The sequence below is a fragment of the Lissotriton vulgaris genome, chromosome 9 (genome assembly GCF_964263255.1).
Source record: "Lissotriton vulgaris chromosome 9, aLisVul1.2, whole genome shotgun sequence".
In the NCBI taxonomy this organism is placed as follows: domain Eukaryota; kingdom Metazoa; phylum Chordata; class Amphibia; order Caudata; family Salamandridae; genus Lissotriton; species Lissotriton vulgaris.
The window spans coordinates 546,247,600-546,264,558 of NC_141697.1; the positions used below are offsets into that span (position 1 = coordinate 546,247,600).

At 41.8% G+C, this 16,959-nt stretch overlaps 1 protein-coding gene across 1 annotated transcript in view; it reads left to right on the forward strand.

The window, feature by feature from the left end:
* POLA2 (DNA polymerase alpha 2, accessory subunit) overlaps window positions 1-16,959 on the forward strand; it is a 288,530-nt gene that overhangs the window by 83,073 nt on the left and 188,498 nt on the right. Inside the window, exon 6 of the mRNA XM_086938034.1 lies at window positions 2,995-3,188. Coding sequence (XP_086794160.1) covers window positions 2,995-3,188 — 194 coding nt within the window. The remainder of the gene's footprint in view (window positions 1-2,994; window positions 3,189-16,959) is intronic.

The window sequence follows — 16,959 nt, forward strand, 5'->3', positions numbered from 1 at the left end:
GTACTGGGTCTTCCCCCACCCTAGGTTCTTTCCGCTGAAGTCACTGAGGGGCAAGCAGATCGCTATGGCATTACTTGCAGCGAGTCAGGTGCTCTAAGCGCATTGGGGGTCTTCGATAGTCCCAGATCCTCGAGATTGGATCCACTGACTGGCAACTTTTAATAATGGAGCGCTTCTCGCTTAGCGTAGAAGGAAAAGGAAAAGAATTTGCGAAACTATGGGCCCCTTACTTGCAGATTTTTACCAAGGATATGAGTGAAGTAACGTTCCTGAAATATCTGAAAATCTTACAGCTCATACCATTAGAGCCACCTGGTGCATCCACAGATCAAATTGCTAGATGATTGACCATTGCACCTGGTGGTTGTGGTGCAGTGGATTAGTCTGGCTCGAACTGATGCGGAGGGAGGGTGGAGGGTGGTCTGGGGGAGGTGGGGTTGTTCTTTGTTTTACTGATTTCTTATAAAAGTGGTATCTTCGCTGGGTGCATTAATACTAAACTAAGGCTTAAACTCATCGCGAGGTCGTCCTCCGGGATGTAGACCTGAACGCTGTGTACTTCTAAACAGTTTTCCCTCTGCCGGCACCCTGATGTAGGAAGCTAAGCTATGTACTTACTACCATGCTACCATGCAATCAAAATGATTGAATCTAAAAGGTCTAACATCGCTAGTCTTAGTGTGCATGATGACCATCTTTGTGTTGTAATCAACACGTAATTGATAGTTAAAATAATCAACAGTTAAAGATCAATAGCCAAAACCGAATACCCGAAATCTACAGCTGACACATTTTATTCTAAAGAAAGAATGATTCTGTATCTTTCTTTCTAATTATACATGTATTGCAGCTGTGCCCAATACATATAATCTCCCTTCATCTTAAAAACTCCAAAGTCAAGGTTATAGAACTTTTATATGTTAATGTACACAAATTGGCATCTGCCAGAAAGTAGGTCACAGTTCAAGTGTTCCCAAACATATCCACTGTAGAGGTAAGTCCAACTGGAAATGTTGAACCGCTACTAGCATTCAGTGGTGTTAGTTACAGTGCAAAATGACGTAGAATGGGCTTCAGAGCTGGTGGTCATATTAGGGGCAGACTCTTCGAGTTGGAGCCAATTCAAGTAGAATACCATTTTAATATTTCATACCCCAGTGCTGGCAAATTACTGGAGACTTTACATATTGCATTGTATTCTAATTGCATTTATAAAGCCTTTACTTCCCATGACAAGGTGTTGAAGTGCTTTACGCAGGTAGCACTCTACTCTGGAACCCAATGTAAGTGATTAATCCAATGGTTATGGTAATTGGTTATTCAGATTAGTTTTATGCTCTCAAGCAAACCATTCCATGCATTCACTCCAGTTTCTTTGAGGTGGATTAAATTAATATGAGTTAGAACATCAGTGTGCAGACAGTTGGTACGATGGATCCAGTGGATAGATGAGCTAGAGGACATTCGATATTGTGAGGTTGCAGGGGTATAACAAATAAGGCTAGGTTGAGATCTTTGAAATGAGTTGTGGGCAAATTGCAGAAATGCATTAATAGAGATAAAGGCAAACATGCATGTGACTTAGACAAGGCTGTGCTCAGAGAGTATCTGTGTTTCGGGCATGAAAAGTGAGGAGAGGATATTTGAAAGAAAAAAGGAGAGGCTGCAATCAGAAGTTTCAAGTAAAGGTCAGCTTACATATTGTGCACAGCTTCACTAGCATATAGTTGGAAAGCACTAGATAAGAGGCATCCTTTCTTTAGCAGTGTTTCCCAAACTGTGGGTTGCGAGCTGATTTTTGGCGGGTTGCAAAAATTCAAGCAATAAATAAATTTGCATTTAAATTCTGTAATTATCTTATCACATTTGCAGCGCCTCAAAGACAGAGGTCAAATGTCAGGCTATGTCTTGTGTGTCCTATTTTTTTAAAGAGTGGGACTGGTGTTCACAAACTCTTCTCACTTTGCAGTCAGAGAAAGATAAGTAAAGTGAATTATGTGGGACTGGTGTTCACAAACTCTTCCCACTTTGCAGTCAGAGAATGATAAGTAAAGTGAATTATGTGAGAATCTTGCTGAGGTACATGAAGTGTGAAAGGAAAGACTGTAGGACCTCATTTGTTCATAACATAACAAAATATAAATACCTGTAAATCAACTGTACACATTCAGCTGTTAGGAAAGCAAAAATGAATTACTTTTTTTGTTGATTTTGAAGTGTGATGGAAATCAAGATTTAGTAGGATCAGAACAAATCAAGACCCTTTACTTGGTGATGTACATATAATTTATATTCACTGAAACCCAATTTCCACACATTATCATTTGTGTGCACTATAGTTTTATCAGTAAAGCTGTATGTCTGTGCTAATGTAGTGGCCCGGTCAATGGAAGAAGTGGTCTGTAAATGAAAAAGCACCACCACACGATGCTTTAAACATTAAACATTAAACAAATTGCCTGCCTCATATCCATTAAAGCTAGGTGGGTCGTGAAAGTTTGTCTTACTAATAAGTGGGTATTCAGAGAAATGTTTGGTAGTTTCCCCAATCATACTTTGCTGTTCATTGGTAAAAATTAATCCAGCATACATTTCTTAATTGTTACAATGGAAGTGATTTGTGCAAAAGGTACCAACATTTTCTTCCTCTGCTGCTTTTCGTTCTAGCTGGATTTCAAACACTGAGCTTTGTATTTCCAGTGTAGTTATGCTAATCCATTTTTTGATTTTTTTTTGCATAGTCCTTGACTTAATGGTGTTTCACACAGTTTATCTAGTAAGGTACATATAGACTTTTCAAACCCAGAAGATCATGCCTATCTAAGGCACTTCCTGGTGGTGTCGGTAGATTGGTAATCTCCTGAGAATAAAGATATGACTCGGGGTTTACTGTTTTTATCAGGTAATCAGTGAACCAGGCAGGATACAGTCCGTCTTCTTCTGTAAACTTTTGATTTTTCTCACTCCAATTCACGTTCTTCTGTTCTCTTCCAGTGCTACCCCCTCTCAGAAGTATGGCACACGTGGAAGTCGAGGTGAGGTGGTCACCTCATTTGGAGCAGTACATGGTACCTCATGGAGTGGAAGTGGTGGCCATAGCGCCAAAGTGAAGCTCTTCGGCCCTGATGAGGAGTTACTCACAAAAAGCTACAAATTCATGTTCCAGAAACTTCTAGATATCCGGGAAGGTAAATGGTGTTAGTAGAAAAGTGTTCGAATTAGCTGAAGAACAAGAGACAAACATTATTTGGGCATTTAACATTATTGGGACTTGTTTGGAATCCCACTTCATGACATGAGCTATCTTCTCTCTTAGTTTTCGGAGCACTATACGAATGATAGTCTTGGACATTGTGTATATTGAAGATGGCCTACACCCCAGCTGTACAGCTACCTATTTGTCATGGATTGACCTTGTCTGAATAGTCTTTTTCCCCATATCACAGGGCAGTCTTCACTGAATTATCCAGGGCATGAACAGTAGGGTGAAGCCCACTTCACCTATGAGGCCAAGCACAGTGCTTGACTAGAGGAGACCTGGGATGTGTATGGGTTTATATGTTGAAGGTCTCCTAGACCACTCACTTGATGTGGAGTGAGGCAGTATCTGTTCATAATTCTAGCATACTGTATCTCACTAACTCTAGTAGTTTTATTTATTTTGATTTGTTTTGATGTTTGTGGCATCTCCATGGTTGAATGTGTATGAATGTTCTTAAACATAGACTATCCCTGCTTGTGTCGAGGGATTCAATAGTACTTATATCAAAGAGAAAATTAATCCCATAATATATGTTTAAACAGGTTGCTATCTCAAGGCAACATTTCTTATATTCTTTAAAATATCCCATTTGAATTGAAACTAAGCTTTCGTGTAGCAGCTGAGCTGAAGAACACTTTTTTATTCTCCAGTATAAAAGGAGAAAGAAACTGGGAATGTGAATCTTCTTTAATATTCATAAATATTAGAGTGTGTATTTGTACATCTGCCAACCCAGCACATGTGTCCTGTTTTAGCAGTTCAGAGGGGTTAGGCACTTCCCTATAGTCAAGCTTTTGTTAAAAGGACAGTACCTCTGCTCTACTACTGTCTGCTCTCCTCAACCAAGCTGGAAATATTTGTCCATGATGGGCGATTTTGAAGAAATAAACCGGTATGAGAGCCTTATGCCCTGCTTACATTTGCTTGCTTGACACTAATCAGAATCATATAGGCAGGGAATCTACAAGTCCTAAAGGAATCCGGAGACCCTTATAGGCTTTTGTAACTTGGCTGAAAAACGTAGGTTATACCTATTAATGAGTGGACTGTATGCATCATTAAGTGTGATAACACATCCTCACAACATATTTTAACATAGGCCCCCCGGAAATAAAGAGAGATCTTTAGGGTATGCCCATAGCCTTTTTTAAACAATAAGCTGGATCCCTGCATTTATCCAGATACAACAATTTATATAGAGCTCACAAGCAATGATTGAGCCCATTCGGGTGATACTCACCTCCCGAACAAAGGGAAGGCACCTATGATGAAGCATGCCACTATTAATTGTCAGTGAGGGGTTTTCCCGTAATATCTAAATATATCTGCTATGAAGGAGGTGAGTCCATAGATCATGATTCTCCTAGATAAGTGGCCCATGTACCTTTTTCTGTTTTGGTATAATCATCCGGGAGAATGAGCTTTGGTCCTTAAGTTTCTCTCTCTCTCTTGGTGCGTACAAGGAAAAGGAAGAAGACATCATCTTTATCATCATACTGAGAAATCAGGCGGTGTCCCAGACCAACCGTTGTTTCCCCAGGAGAATGTATTCAGCCGCTACAATCGTAGCTCACAGTGATGCCCCTCACCGGTAACTACTCTAAGCCTTAGCAGTGCGTCCACCACATGGAAGACCTCTGACAAAGGTACCAGTGTCACAGAAGTAAAAAAACACTTTGAAAGGATGGGTCTTGGACAGACACCGCTAATCCTGTGGCGTAGACTGCATTTGAGATTAACCCCTTGCATGCTGGGCTGATTCCCCAGCTGTGCTGGGGGGAGAGGGGGCGCGCTCGGCGCCCCCGTGCTCATGACGAGCTGAATTCGTCATGAACACACCCGATTCTTCAGAACGCTCGCACATCAGGGGAATTAGCCCAGCGTGCGGGCGTTCCAATGGTCATGATGAGCTCAGCTCGTCATGAGCACACGAGCACCGTGGCTCAGGACGAGCTGAGCTCATCATGAGCGTCGATGAGGATAAGGTTGAGAATATGCCATAATCAAGTAACATCAAAGAAAGATGCTTACAGCACAATGACAGAATATGGAACATACTTTCCTCAATTTCTTTAGTTGATATTGTGATAAGAACTTTAAACATTGACACCTCTATTCCACAAGTGAGGCTCTCCATACATCTTGCAATCTTGAAGCTGAAGCCAATGGCAAGAACAATAGTGTATCTGGTACAAGGAAGCAATTATTAGATTGCTTGTTACACCAGCAAAAAAAGGAAGGCATACAGTTCAAGACAGCAGAACTGAGCTATATGTTTCCGAGTAAAAAGCCTCTTAGTTCCTTCTATTAATAAGACATTTCACTCTTCATGGGTGTTATCGGTCTATTCAGGTAAGAGTGCTGACATATGTGTACTCTTGAAAGGAATGTATGTCAAACGTCATACACAACCGTCTGACTAGGAAGTTTCTCAGTCATTATGATCATGTCTTATGGCAGTTTGTAGATAATAACCAGCATCGCCAAATTCGATCAATAATCAATCGAAACTGGTCGATAGACAGATGCAGTCATGACACCGGAGTTGCCTCAAAAACCCACAATAACTTATCGTAGAGGCATCTCCATGAGAAGTGAAATAGCCAAAAGCATCCCAGATCTCGGTACCAAAAAGAAAAGTACTCCTTGGTTACCAGAAAAACAGGGTTTTTACAAATGCTCGTCCTGTCGGGCTTGTAAGTTTGGCATGACAACTAAAAAATACACTACACCATTCAGCCCGAAGGAACTGAAAATTCAGGGATGCTATGACTGCAAAACTGAATATGCAGTTTACTTTCTGACGTGCACTTGCGGGCTCAGATATGTGGGTAGTACCAAGCAGCAAGTACACGTCAGAATTCTGCAACACTTGCGTGCTATCGTGAATAACGATAGCACGTATCCGGTCGCAAGACACTTTAAGGCAATCCACCAAAACAATCTAGCAGATTTAAAATATTTTGTCATCGGAGCTGTAAAGGAAAATCCGCGTGGTGGTAATAGAGAGAAGTGCCTGCGGCAGCTGGAATCCAAATTTATTGTAGAATTAGATAGCAGACAGCCTAATGGTTTGAACAATACTGAGGACCTGCATCATTTCCTTTGAGGTCCTATCCATTAGTTAGATTTCTCCGATATGTATTTCAAACTCCTGTATCTTATTATTAAGCCTGATAATATCACTGTGGCCCCAGTTTCTTTTCCATTCATCTCAATATTGGTTTTAGTCTTTCACATTATAAGCATAAATTATTTTTATCTTATAACTTTTAAAAACACATATCTTGCTAAAATCAAGATTTTTTCTTAAATAGGAGCACTGAATTGATGAAGTTGGGTAAATATCACTTCAATTGTTAGCACTTTATTTGAGGAAATACTTCCATGCTGCTATAAAATAATTTTGCACTTGTTTTGTATTTTTGCACATTGCCCCATTTGCACATTTTTTATCTTGACTAGTCCAGATCAATGAGGTTAGGCCCATATGAAATCAGGAATTCATTCCGGGATACATGTGTATTTAATTGTGGAGTACCAATATTTTTACAGTACATTTCTATTTTTATATTGTATATTGTATATATGACATGCATATTTATTATATATATCTTTTTTTTTTTAAAAGAGAGATATATATTTTTGTATGACATATTTTACATGTGCATTCATGCATATGCATTGAATTATACACTGAAAGTGGCCAACCTATCAAACTATAATGTGTATTGTGCCAATAGTCCAATACAATTGTGCATTACGTTATATACATCACAAATGAACCGGCATTCGTGCTGTAATGTTGTTTCAAGTCAATATGCCAAGTAATTGATTTTAGGCTTGTTTTAAAACTACAAGTCCCAGCATGCATATGTATACAGTATTTCCTCTATCTCTATATCACTTAGATGAGGTGAAAGCATCACACCAAAAAATGTATAAAAACTAAAAGCGGACCATCTGTTTGTCGATTGAGAAAGAATACGGAGGTATTCGAAACGCGTCTGACAAAACTTTGAAAAATAAAAGACCTGCATTTCTACAAAACCTGGAGTCTGTATTTCGTCCTTTGGCTGTGTTCCGGCTGGGCACTGCAGAGAGGTTCGGAGATATATATATATATATATATATCAGGATGGATTCCCTATTATCTGGGATGACTGCAGCAAAACTCCTCTTTTCCCAAGAAAGCCAGAGGTAATCCACCAGAGGATACTCGCATCTACTGGCTACACAAGGAAAGTTGATAGGAACTGGAATACAATGGCTGTGTTATTCTTCCTCCACAAGACATCACTCCAAGCGGCGCATATTTAACCATTTTCAATCATTGAAAACAATCTGACATGCCCCTGCTCAGTATTCCACCCATTATTTAGTAGAGGCATTCTTCCTATTATGAATTGGTGCAGGAAGTACATCTGTTGTACCTCTGAGTCAAGCAACAGTGATTGAGGTGGTTTATACAGGCCCTTAATGGATGTCAATAGCTGGTGTATGCTACCTTTTCCTTGAGTTACTGCAACCAGACCGTTTAACAACTTTTGAGGTTACCCATAATTCCGAAATGCTTCCTTTTATGCTGCTAAGGAAGATGATGTGAAAGTGAGGATCGGCTGGTTTATCATTCTTTTGGTGCTCCTGGTTTGAGTGACGAATTGCAAATATGAACTGGTTCCCCCACTGTTGGATGGTATTCTCCAAGTAATGTATGGATGTGTAGCTTCCTTGAATTTGGGACCGATGGCTAGGCTGACTTGTCTGATTAGAGTGACAATGTGATATGTTACACCAGAGGCGCTTATATTTCTGTATTTTTATGCCTCCAAAATGTCAGTGGACAGAGTCAGACTGAATGGACCCTCAAAAAAGAATCCTCCTCAATTTTAACTTACTGTACTGGCATGGGGCTTGACTTTATTGATTTGGAGCTTGACCACTCAGAGGGGAGGGGAGGGGATGTGCTGCACCTATAAGAATGTAGAGTACACTGAAGTTGAAGTGGACTGCACTGAAATGGAACAGAACTGCACCAATGTGGGTCAAGACTGCACCAAAATGGGAATAGACTACACAGAAACATAGCTTGACCTCACTGTTAAGGAGTTTGAATAATCCGATGTGTAGTGTCAATGTTCTTATGTAGAGGGAGCCTGTAATTACCTAAAGAAACTGAGCTTTGACACTGATTTAGAGAGTGCCACTGTGCAGGTTGGGTATGGCTACCTGGGTGATGTATACATAGGTGAAACTGGGCACCAGAACTGCGTGATGCTAAATTCAATCGTCTAAATATCAGAAAAACATGCTGTACGCAGCTGAAAGCTCAATATTTCAGGGTATGCAATACACACTGAGCCTTTTAGCCGGTCCTTTGTTTTAAATCCATGTGCTTCTTGTGAAAATCTTGATTTTCAAAGCACAGGTTAATGCCATCTCCTCATCAAGTTTTTTTTTTTTTTTTTGCTAAGAACATTAAAAAAATACTACCTTTTATCCCCACGGATAGCAGGAAACTGATTTCTTCTCTAATTCTTGCAAAGCTAGATTACTGTAATGGTCTTTATCTTGAAATGCTGAAAAACAACTCAATAAGCTACAAATGGGGGGAGGAGCCGAGACGGCGGCCAAGATGGCCGCATAGAAGCCCGGCTCCGTCGATCGCCTTTCCTCCCGCACTATCCTGACACCCATCCTGCGTCCCGATAGCGGCCCTGCACTGATGAGTGTTTCCTGAGTCCGGCGGTGTTTCTCCTGGTCGAGATCGGTCTTCCCCGACCGAGTTCAGTCGTCTCTGATTTCCCGGCCCTCCCACGGTGTGAGCCGGGACCTCGCCTGATATAACAGCCGGAGTCCGATTGAATAACAACGGCCCCGGCCGGCCATCTTTGCCCGGTGGTCGGACCGGGTTCATCACCGCCCGGGACCGGAGATTGCCGACTGTGGACCAGCACTGGCGCCACTTGTGCTGCTTGCTATCGGTTTTAGCTGGAATCTGTTTTGCCTGCTCCCTCGGCGTGCCTGCCTGCCGGCCGTTCCAGCCCCGACCTGCCCCGGAAAATGTCGGCGACCGGTGGGTCTCCTTGCATCGCTCTTTAGAGGGAACTGTGGGCACGCCTGGGGCTGTGTGTCCCTGCCAGCATTGGATTTCCCTGTGAACGAAGTGAGCAACGTACGCCGCCATGCACGCTGGCGGACTGTGCATTAACCCTACAACATGGGACGTCCTGCTGGCCATTAAAGACCTGCACTCTGCGCTGCTCAGTGGCTGGACTCATGTGGCTTCCCCACGGGTGTCGGCGAGTTGTGTGACAGCGGATGACTACGCTGTCGAACCGGAGCCTGTGCTTTCCCGGTCTGTTGGCGACCGGAATCCTCTAATGTGTGTGCAACCGGACAACGACCTTGCTGGAAATTGTGACCGACCTACTACGTTTGCTGATCGGGAGGCTTTCTGTCTATCTGCCTACGTTCCGGAACCGCATCACCTGCCTCCATTGATCGCTAGAACGCTGTGGAGCTACTATGCCGTGTGGATTTTTACACTCTATCCTGCTGCTACAATGGCTACAAGAGGGACTGCGGACTCATCGACTTTGTTTTTTCCCGATGCACGAAGTTTCGCTGTCCTGGTTCGTACGGGCCAAGGCTGATCCTAGACTTGTTTGCGTGATGGATGTCTCTGGTGCTGGATAAACATATTGCTTACGATGGTGCTTTGGGATGCTTGGGACGATTCTGTATTGTTGTGTGCCCTCCATTTTGGTGGGTTCACTTTGGTCACTCAGGATGGGCGGGGAGGGAGGCGGGTTAGGGGCCGGTGCTTGGGCCCTCCTCCTATTTTCCCTTCTGTGGGGTTTCTGGGGCGACAGGCATGTCTATGGGGGGGGGTGGGCCGTGGCCTTCCGCTGCATGCAGGGTGGGGGGTGGTGCTGGGACGTGTCTTTTGTGTTCTCTTTGTCTCTATGGCCCGTTCTTTCCTTTCCTTTGCTCTTCTTTTCTTGATCCATATTTCCTCTTTCTCTTTCTCATAGTTGTAGTCTGGGGTATGGGTCCCATGGGTGTAACATTGTTTGTGTCCCTTCCTAGTAATAGATCCTGCTAGCATTGCTGCTTTGTGGATGGGACACTGCTATAGATGGAGTTCCGCTAGTTTTATCTGCCGTTTGTTCTCCCACTGGTACTTTCAATTGAAGGCTGCTATCCTGACGCGTCAATAGACTGTAATTGCTGTTGCAATATTGCCTTTCGTATGATCCTTCAACTTACTGCAAATTGGAATCCTCGAATGTTCTGCTACACTGTGGGTAATCTTGGTTGTTAATTTTGCCTTAATATTGCTAGCTGAGTCTGATTACGCAGTGTAACTCTCCTGTGGTGCGCGATGTTTTGGGGTTTGTCGGTACTGTTGGATGGCCTCTCGGCCTTTTACTGCTTTGCACATGATGTAATCCTGAGGTTTCCTAATAAAAAAAATTTCAAAAAATAAGCTACAAATGAGCCAAAATGCGCCCGCAAGGCTTTTGCTGTGAATCCATAGGCACTTATCAGTTCGAAACCCGCAGTATAAGCTACACTGGCTCCCAGTCAGGAACCGCATCATCTTTAAGGCCCTCTGCATCACATATAAAGCTCTTCAGGATACTGGCCCCATGTTCCTGAGACGCCTACTTTACTGGTATGTCCCAAAAAGGTATCTGCTCTCTGAAGGTGTTAAATTGCAAACCATTCCGAGAGACTTCAAATTCAGCTGGGATGGCAGTAGCTTCTGGGCAAATGCCCCCAAACTCTGGAATGCATTCCCTTTCTCCATCAGAACACTTCCAACTCTATTTGCCTCCAGGAAGGCCTTGAAAACCTGGCTATTTGAGAAATAAAGACCCACGTTTTACAGGAACTTGCTTACTCTACCTTTCAGCGCCAAGACACCTCCGGGTATTCACGCGCTTAATAAATATATTAGCCATAACATAACATTTGGCAAGGATCCAAAGTACCTCGAATTTGTAGCAGATAATCCAATTATAGGAGAGCAGTATTTAATAGAAACTGTTTCCACCAGGCATGATGGGATGAAAACTCATGCTTAGCTGTCCAGTCAATCAAAAGTTTACGACAGGAAATATTTGGCAGGATTTGCAGTGATCTGGTTTCCTAATTTCGCCATTTGTAAGCGTTGTGCCTTGCAGACTTGAAGGGAGAGAGTCTGGGAGTTCCCTCCAGGACCTTGATATGTTTAGGAGCCCTCAAGGTGGCTTGGAAAGTTGAAGCCTAGATATTTAGTTTTCTTATTCTATTTTAGGTTACTTTACGCACTTAATAATTAATTACACATGGTGTTGCTAAGCTTTTCCCTGTGTGTGATAGGTGTCTCATACAGGTAATATCTAGCCATGTCCTAACTAGTCCTTCAAAATGTGGGGACAGTTGTCTTTAGGAGATCCAGATTGCCAGTGGTAGCCAATTTGGTTCTAGGTTGAGCACACTTACACTGGTTTCTCTAGACCACAAAAAATATATTTTTCTATTGCACCGCAAATGCAATTTGCTTCTTCTTGAAGAGGTTAGAACTATATATCTTTTTTTATAATATCGTCTAGTATTTTGCAGCAAAGTTTTTGCCATTGTTAAAACATATCAAACTCATTCCTATAAAAAAGGTTTAGGATAGATTTGACATGTTTTAATAGTTCATCATTGTCTATCAGCTGTGTAGTTTGCTTTTTTTTGGTTCAATTTCTAGCTGGTGTCCTAACTGTACGTAATAAAACACTCCATGTGCAGATTAACATTTAAAGTTATTGAATGATCTGAAAAAGTTGAGCGTTTTTAAATAATACTGGAAAAACTTGGGTGATGTAAGAAAATGGCGACCGTGTTTTAATAGTCATAGTCAAGTTTGTTTGATTAATTAAAATCTTACAAAAATACATTTTAAAATATCATCAGCAGTAAAAAGCTTAAAACACCATGTGCATTATTATTCTAGTATTATATAATATAAAAAAGGAGGAACCTAAATATTGTTTACCTTAAGGTTTTTGCCAATCACAGATAAAAATTTTACGAATGTAGAATTCATTAATACATCATTCGGGTTTAGACATGCCATTAGCGTTTGTCTGCATGTTCTTACTCCTCGAGCATTAAATATTAGTGTTCATGTGAACTGTAAGACTTGTTTGCAAGGTATGCAGCTATGTGAAGCAAGATTCCAGGTTCCCCTTCCAGGGACCGTATCCGGCATACCACCAATAACTTAAAAAGCTTAAACTCTCTTGCACATTTTTATAATCACCTTTGAAGAGAACAACTTAACATAAACACATAATCAGAGTTACTGTAGATGTTCTAAGCATAGAAAAGGGAGTAACTAGTGAAATCATATTAGAGTTTTCACAGAAAACAACCCTCTGCATAGAAATCAAAGTAGTAGTGGTTGGTACCGATATTTCTCCGATATCTCGGGCCAGTATTGGTGCTTGATAATGTTTAGCAAAATATTTTGTCTGTGCTTTGTCTCCTCAGTAATTACAGCAGTCCAGAAGTAAAGCTTTTACTCTGAGATGGTTATAGGTTTGAGTCAAAGTGTAGTATGCCACTCAATCAGGGTTCTTATGGAGCGCAGCTTGTCACCAGTTAGGGTCTCAAGGCGCTTGGGGGCATGAGGGGAGCTGCAGTTCAGTCGAAGAGCCAGTTCTTGAGGGCCTTCCTGACTTGATGCAGTGAGAGTGATTGCCTAAGATGTAGAGAAAGGGAGTTCCAGGTCTTCGCAGCGAGGTAGGAGAAGGAACTTCCTCCGGCCCTATGTCACCAGTGTTAAAACGCCATGCAATTAGTGGTATATTTTTTAAAGAATACAACTACATATATGTATACACTCACCAAGGCTTTAAACCAGTTGAAATAGATGCTGTCAAGCATACCAGAGCTGTCTAATATATTCAGGAGCTGAGACCACAGGAGGAGTATTTTCCTGTGGGCAGGTTAACACAATCCCGAGGTCTCGAATAAAAATCAGCATCTCCTAAGTCCCCATTCAATGAGAGTTAGTAACTTTCATCTCTTAGCCGAAGGTTACCATGTTTAACTGTGTGCCAGTAATGTTTGGGATCATGATTTCAATGACTGTTCGGTCAGGAAAGCTCAGCGTGCTTTGCCCTTTTAGCTGAGCTGTGGTGGGCAGCTGAGAGTACAGTTATATTCCCCTATCTGAGCTAATCATTATGGGTAGGCGGGTAGTTGTTTGTCACAGGTGTTCCACACTTGTTCTTCAATGGATCTCAATAACATAGAACCTTGCCAGCCTCACTGTCAAGGTATGGGAAAGCCAGCAAACATTTAGGAGCCAGTATATTCAAAACAGGAAATTCTGGTAGTGTTTTTCCGATGCCCTGATGTCCAGTTCTGGTTGACTGCTTTGGTGCAATAGCTGTCTAAAGGTCCCTGAAGGCCAGAAGGAATTCGTAAGGCACACTGGGCAAATCTTAGCCCAGTAGCTCATTGACCTCCAGCAATGATTGCAAATTTCTCTCACCTACAGGCTTTTGCCACCTTTTGTTAAGGACAAAGCACCATGTGCTACTGAATATGAAACCAGCAAAATGACCACAATGGCGCCATAGAGTAAAATAATTTGTGACACCATGTGGCCGTATGTCTCTTCAGACACCATCGCAGCTCATTAGGACAGTGATGGGTTCTCACCCACCGTCTGTTGGATCAGGCCACGATTAAGGCTGGATGGATGTATGAATGAGGCGCAGGAGCGTGTAATAGAAAGTCTCTTGAAAGGTACAGGCTTAACAGTACGGCCAGGCATAGCCACTCCTTTTGCTGACTTATCTTGGTTGTCTTTCTTCACTCTGGACAGCTAGTTTGTTTTTTTCCCCCCAAGAATTCTTTGCTGTTCTTTTCTTGTGCAGCTTCACGATTCCTGCATGGACAACTTATCTGCTGGCCTGGTGTCTTATGTTGCAGGGGATATTTACGGTTATATTTAATGCTCTGGTACTGCAGGTAAAGATGTCTTCTTTGCCACACACAGGCCTGCCCACGGCTTCAAGTGGTTAGGAACAGCAAGCGAGTTTTGAAATAGCCTTTTTTCCTGTGTCTGGCTAGTAGATTCAGATTCCCGAGCTTCTACCTAAAAGATTGCTTTACATAAACAATGAATGGATGACACAAAAAAATTAAATGTATGTTGACATAAGGTACAGATGTAAAATTGTGCCTGGTGCATTCCATTGGAAGCAAATGGTTACAACTAAAAAGTCAATCGAAATAAAGTGAGGTTAAAATAATCCAGTGCAATGGGAAATGCAACTGACAATGCCTCACATCATGGCTGAAGACTAAGCTAAAGGCTGAAGGGGGTTGAAACAAAGCCCATTAGAGTATCTTGCGTCATTTTTGTCCAGCCTTTATGTAATGGGCTGGTGCTTGTCCTTATGTCTGCTAAAGCTGATTGCCCGGAGGTGGGCAATCCCTTCCCATGCTGTTATATGCCGATGATGTGGTCCTCATGGCTGGTATGGCTACGGATATGGACTTACTCCTGGACAAGTCCAGTTCATGGGGAGTTTGGACTTACCTGTTAATAGTCCCATGTTATGGTTGTTGGCCCGCGTCATAGCAGCTCTAAAACCTTTAGAGTGGCTGGTAACACCCTTGGCAAAGTCTCTCTTCCCATATTTAGGGGTGCTATTTGATGCAAAGAATAATGGAAATCCCCTCATAGAGGGAAAAAGATCTGAGTTTATTAAATCCACTGGGGTGTTTTTTTTATTTTTGCACGTCGACTGTGATCTTGGTCTCCTAGTTTCTTACTAAAACTTTCTGGCAAAATATCTGTTCCTATTAAGGTATGAAGCATGGTTTGAAGGTTTGTAAAGACTGATGAATTACAAGTAGTAGAAAAACAGTTTTTACTGCGAATAGTGCAAGTTCCGCAAAGAACCCCTGCATTCTCAGTGCTTGCGGAACTTGGGCTTAGTCATATAACAGATATAGTGGCTCTTGGCCCACTACTGTGTTGGATTAAGATGTAGTCAAGGGAGAAGATGAAGCTCCATTGATTGATTCTATCGGATTGCCGGGCCCTTGAGCAGGCGTATAGAATCCCCTGGCTATCGTATGTTAAGGCAGCTTTTACTTCGCTTTGGAGATCAGATATTATTACTACACCCCATTCTATATCTTTTCGGGATTTGAATGTTATCAAATGATTGTTCCTTGAGCGGGCTCAGCTAGCAAGAGAACATATTGAGCTGCAGAAACACTTGTTGTAGGGACATATGCTCATAAGACTGTTCAGGGTATAGAGCCATACTCGTAGAGGGTAAACTCTGAAACATACCCTTTTCCCTAAACAGAAACACAATATTTAAATGTTTAAACTCTTCTTGCTCTGCAATATCCAGTCACTCCTTCAAATACACGAAGAGGAGCAGAGTGAATTTTGGGCACTTTAATTACTGCACTATGATGTACATCGCTTTCACTAAATGCTTCATTGTCTGCACTAGGTGCAATGAGGTAAAATCCAGTTATCAAGATATAAATGAAACATAAAAAACTGATGTACAAACTTGTCTTAAAAATCACTTTATTGGCTGTTGGTGGTCTCTACCCTTCCCCATTATTATGTATAGACATGGTACCATGTGTCAGCTAACACGAAAAGAAACAGGCAAGCAAAGTTCACACTGAAAAAAGTAAGGGAAACTGATTTGAAGTGTATTGTGCATACATGGCAATATCTGTCTTTGAAGCATGCTGTTTAGTCAGCTTCCTTCAGGTCGTAGCCACTCCCCTCCATCTTCCCATCTAGTATCGTGAATTCATAATCTCTCCCGCTAAATCCAATCAAATTGAACTTTTTTGTCAAAGTATTCTCACTGAATGAGATTACTTTTGAATGCAGTGGTTGAAGAAGTTTCTTTGGGGCCCAGAATTGTGGCTACATTCATTTTACTTGTCTAAAATTACAGCAAAATCTTTTGCTCTGTATAAAATATCTCTAACGAGTACATTGTTTGGTATATTGACTACTTGTATGGTTAGAATACTGTATCACACTAATCAATCAGTTAAATGTTTATTTTTCTCTTCCATATGTAAGCTATTTTATTATTTGAGCTCCCATTATCATGAAATCACAGACCTTTACGCTACATAGGTTCTTGTTGGAAAGTGGCCCTCTCTGAAGGATCACCCCAAACCTTTTGCCTTCACTTCCTTTTTGCTGAATTTGTTTTGTTGGCTTTAGGACTCTGAGCACTGTACCACTGTCAACCAGTGCTAAAATGTATGTGCTCTTTCCTCTAAACATGATATAATTGATTTACACCTGTTTGGCATGTTTAATTTACTTGTAAGTCCCTTGTAAGTGGTATACCATATACCAAGGTCCTGTAAATTAAATGCTTCTAGTGGGCCTGCAGCATTGATTGTGCCACTATTGCAAGGTGACACTATTATGTGGTATGTCAGGGGTGCCTTTCTATGTAATACTATCGCAATGCACAGTGATTGTGGCCCCTGGGTACTCTCTCAGTACCCCTTCTAAAAGTCCTGGTAGAGAGGCAAAGAGCTGACATGGTAGACCTGCAGACTTCAATTTTACTCTGGTCACTTGGGTGGCACAATAAATGCTGCAGCCATGGTACTCCTTTTGCATCCATGCCCTGGGT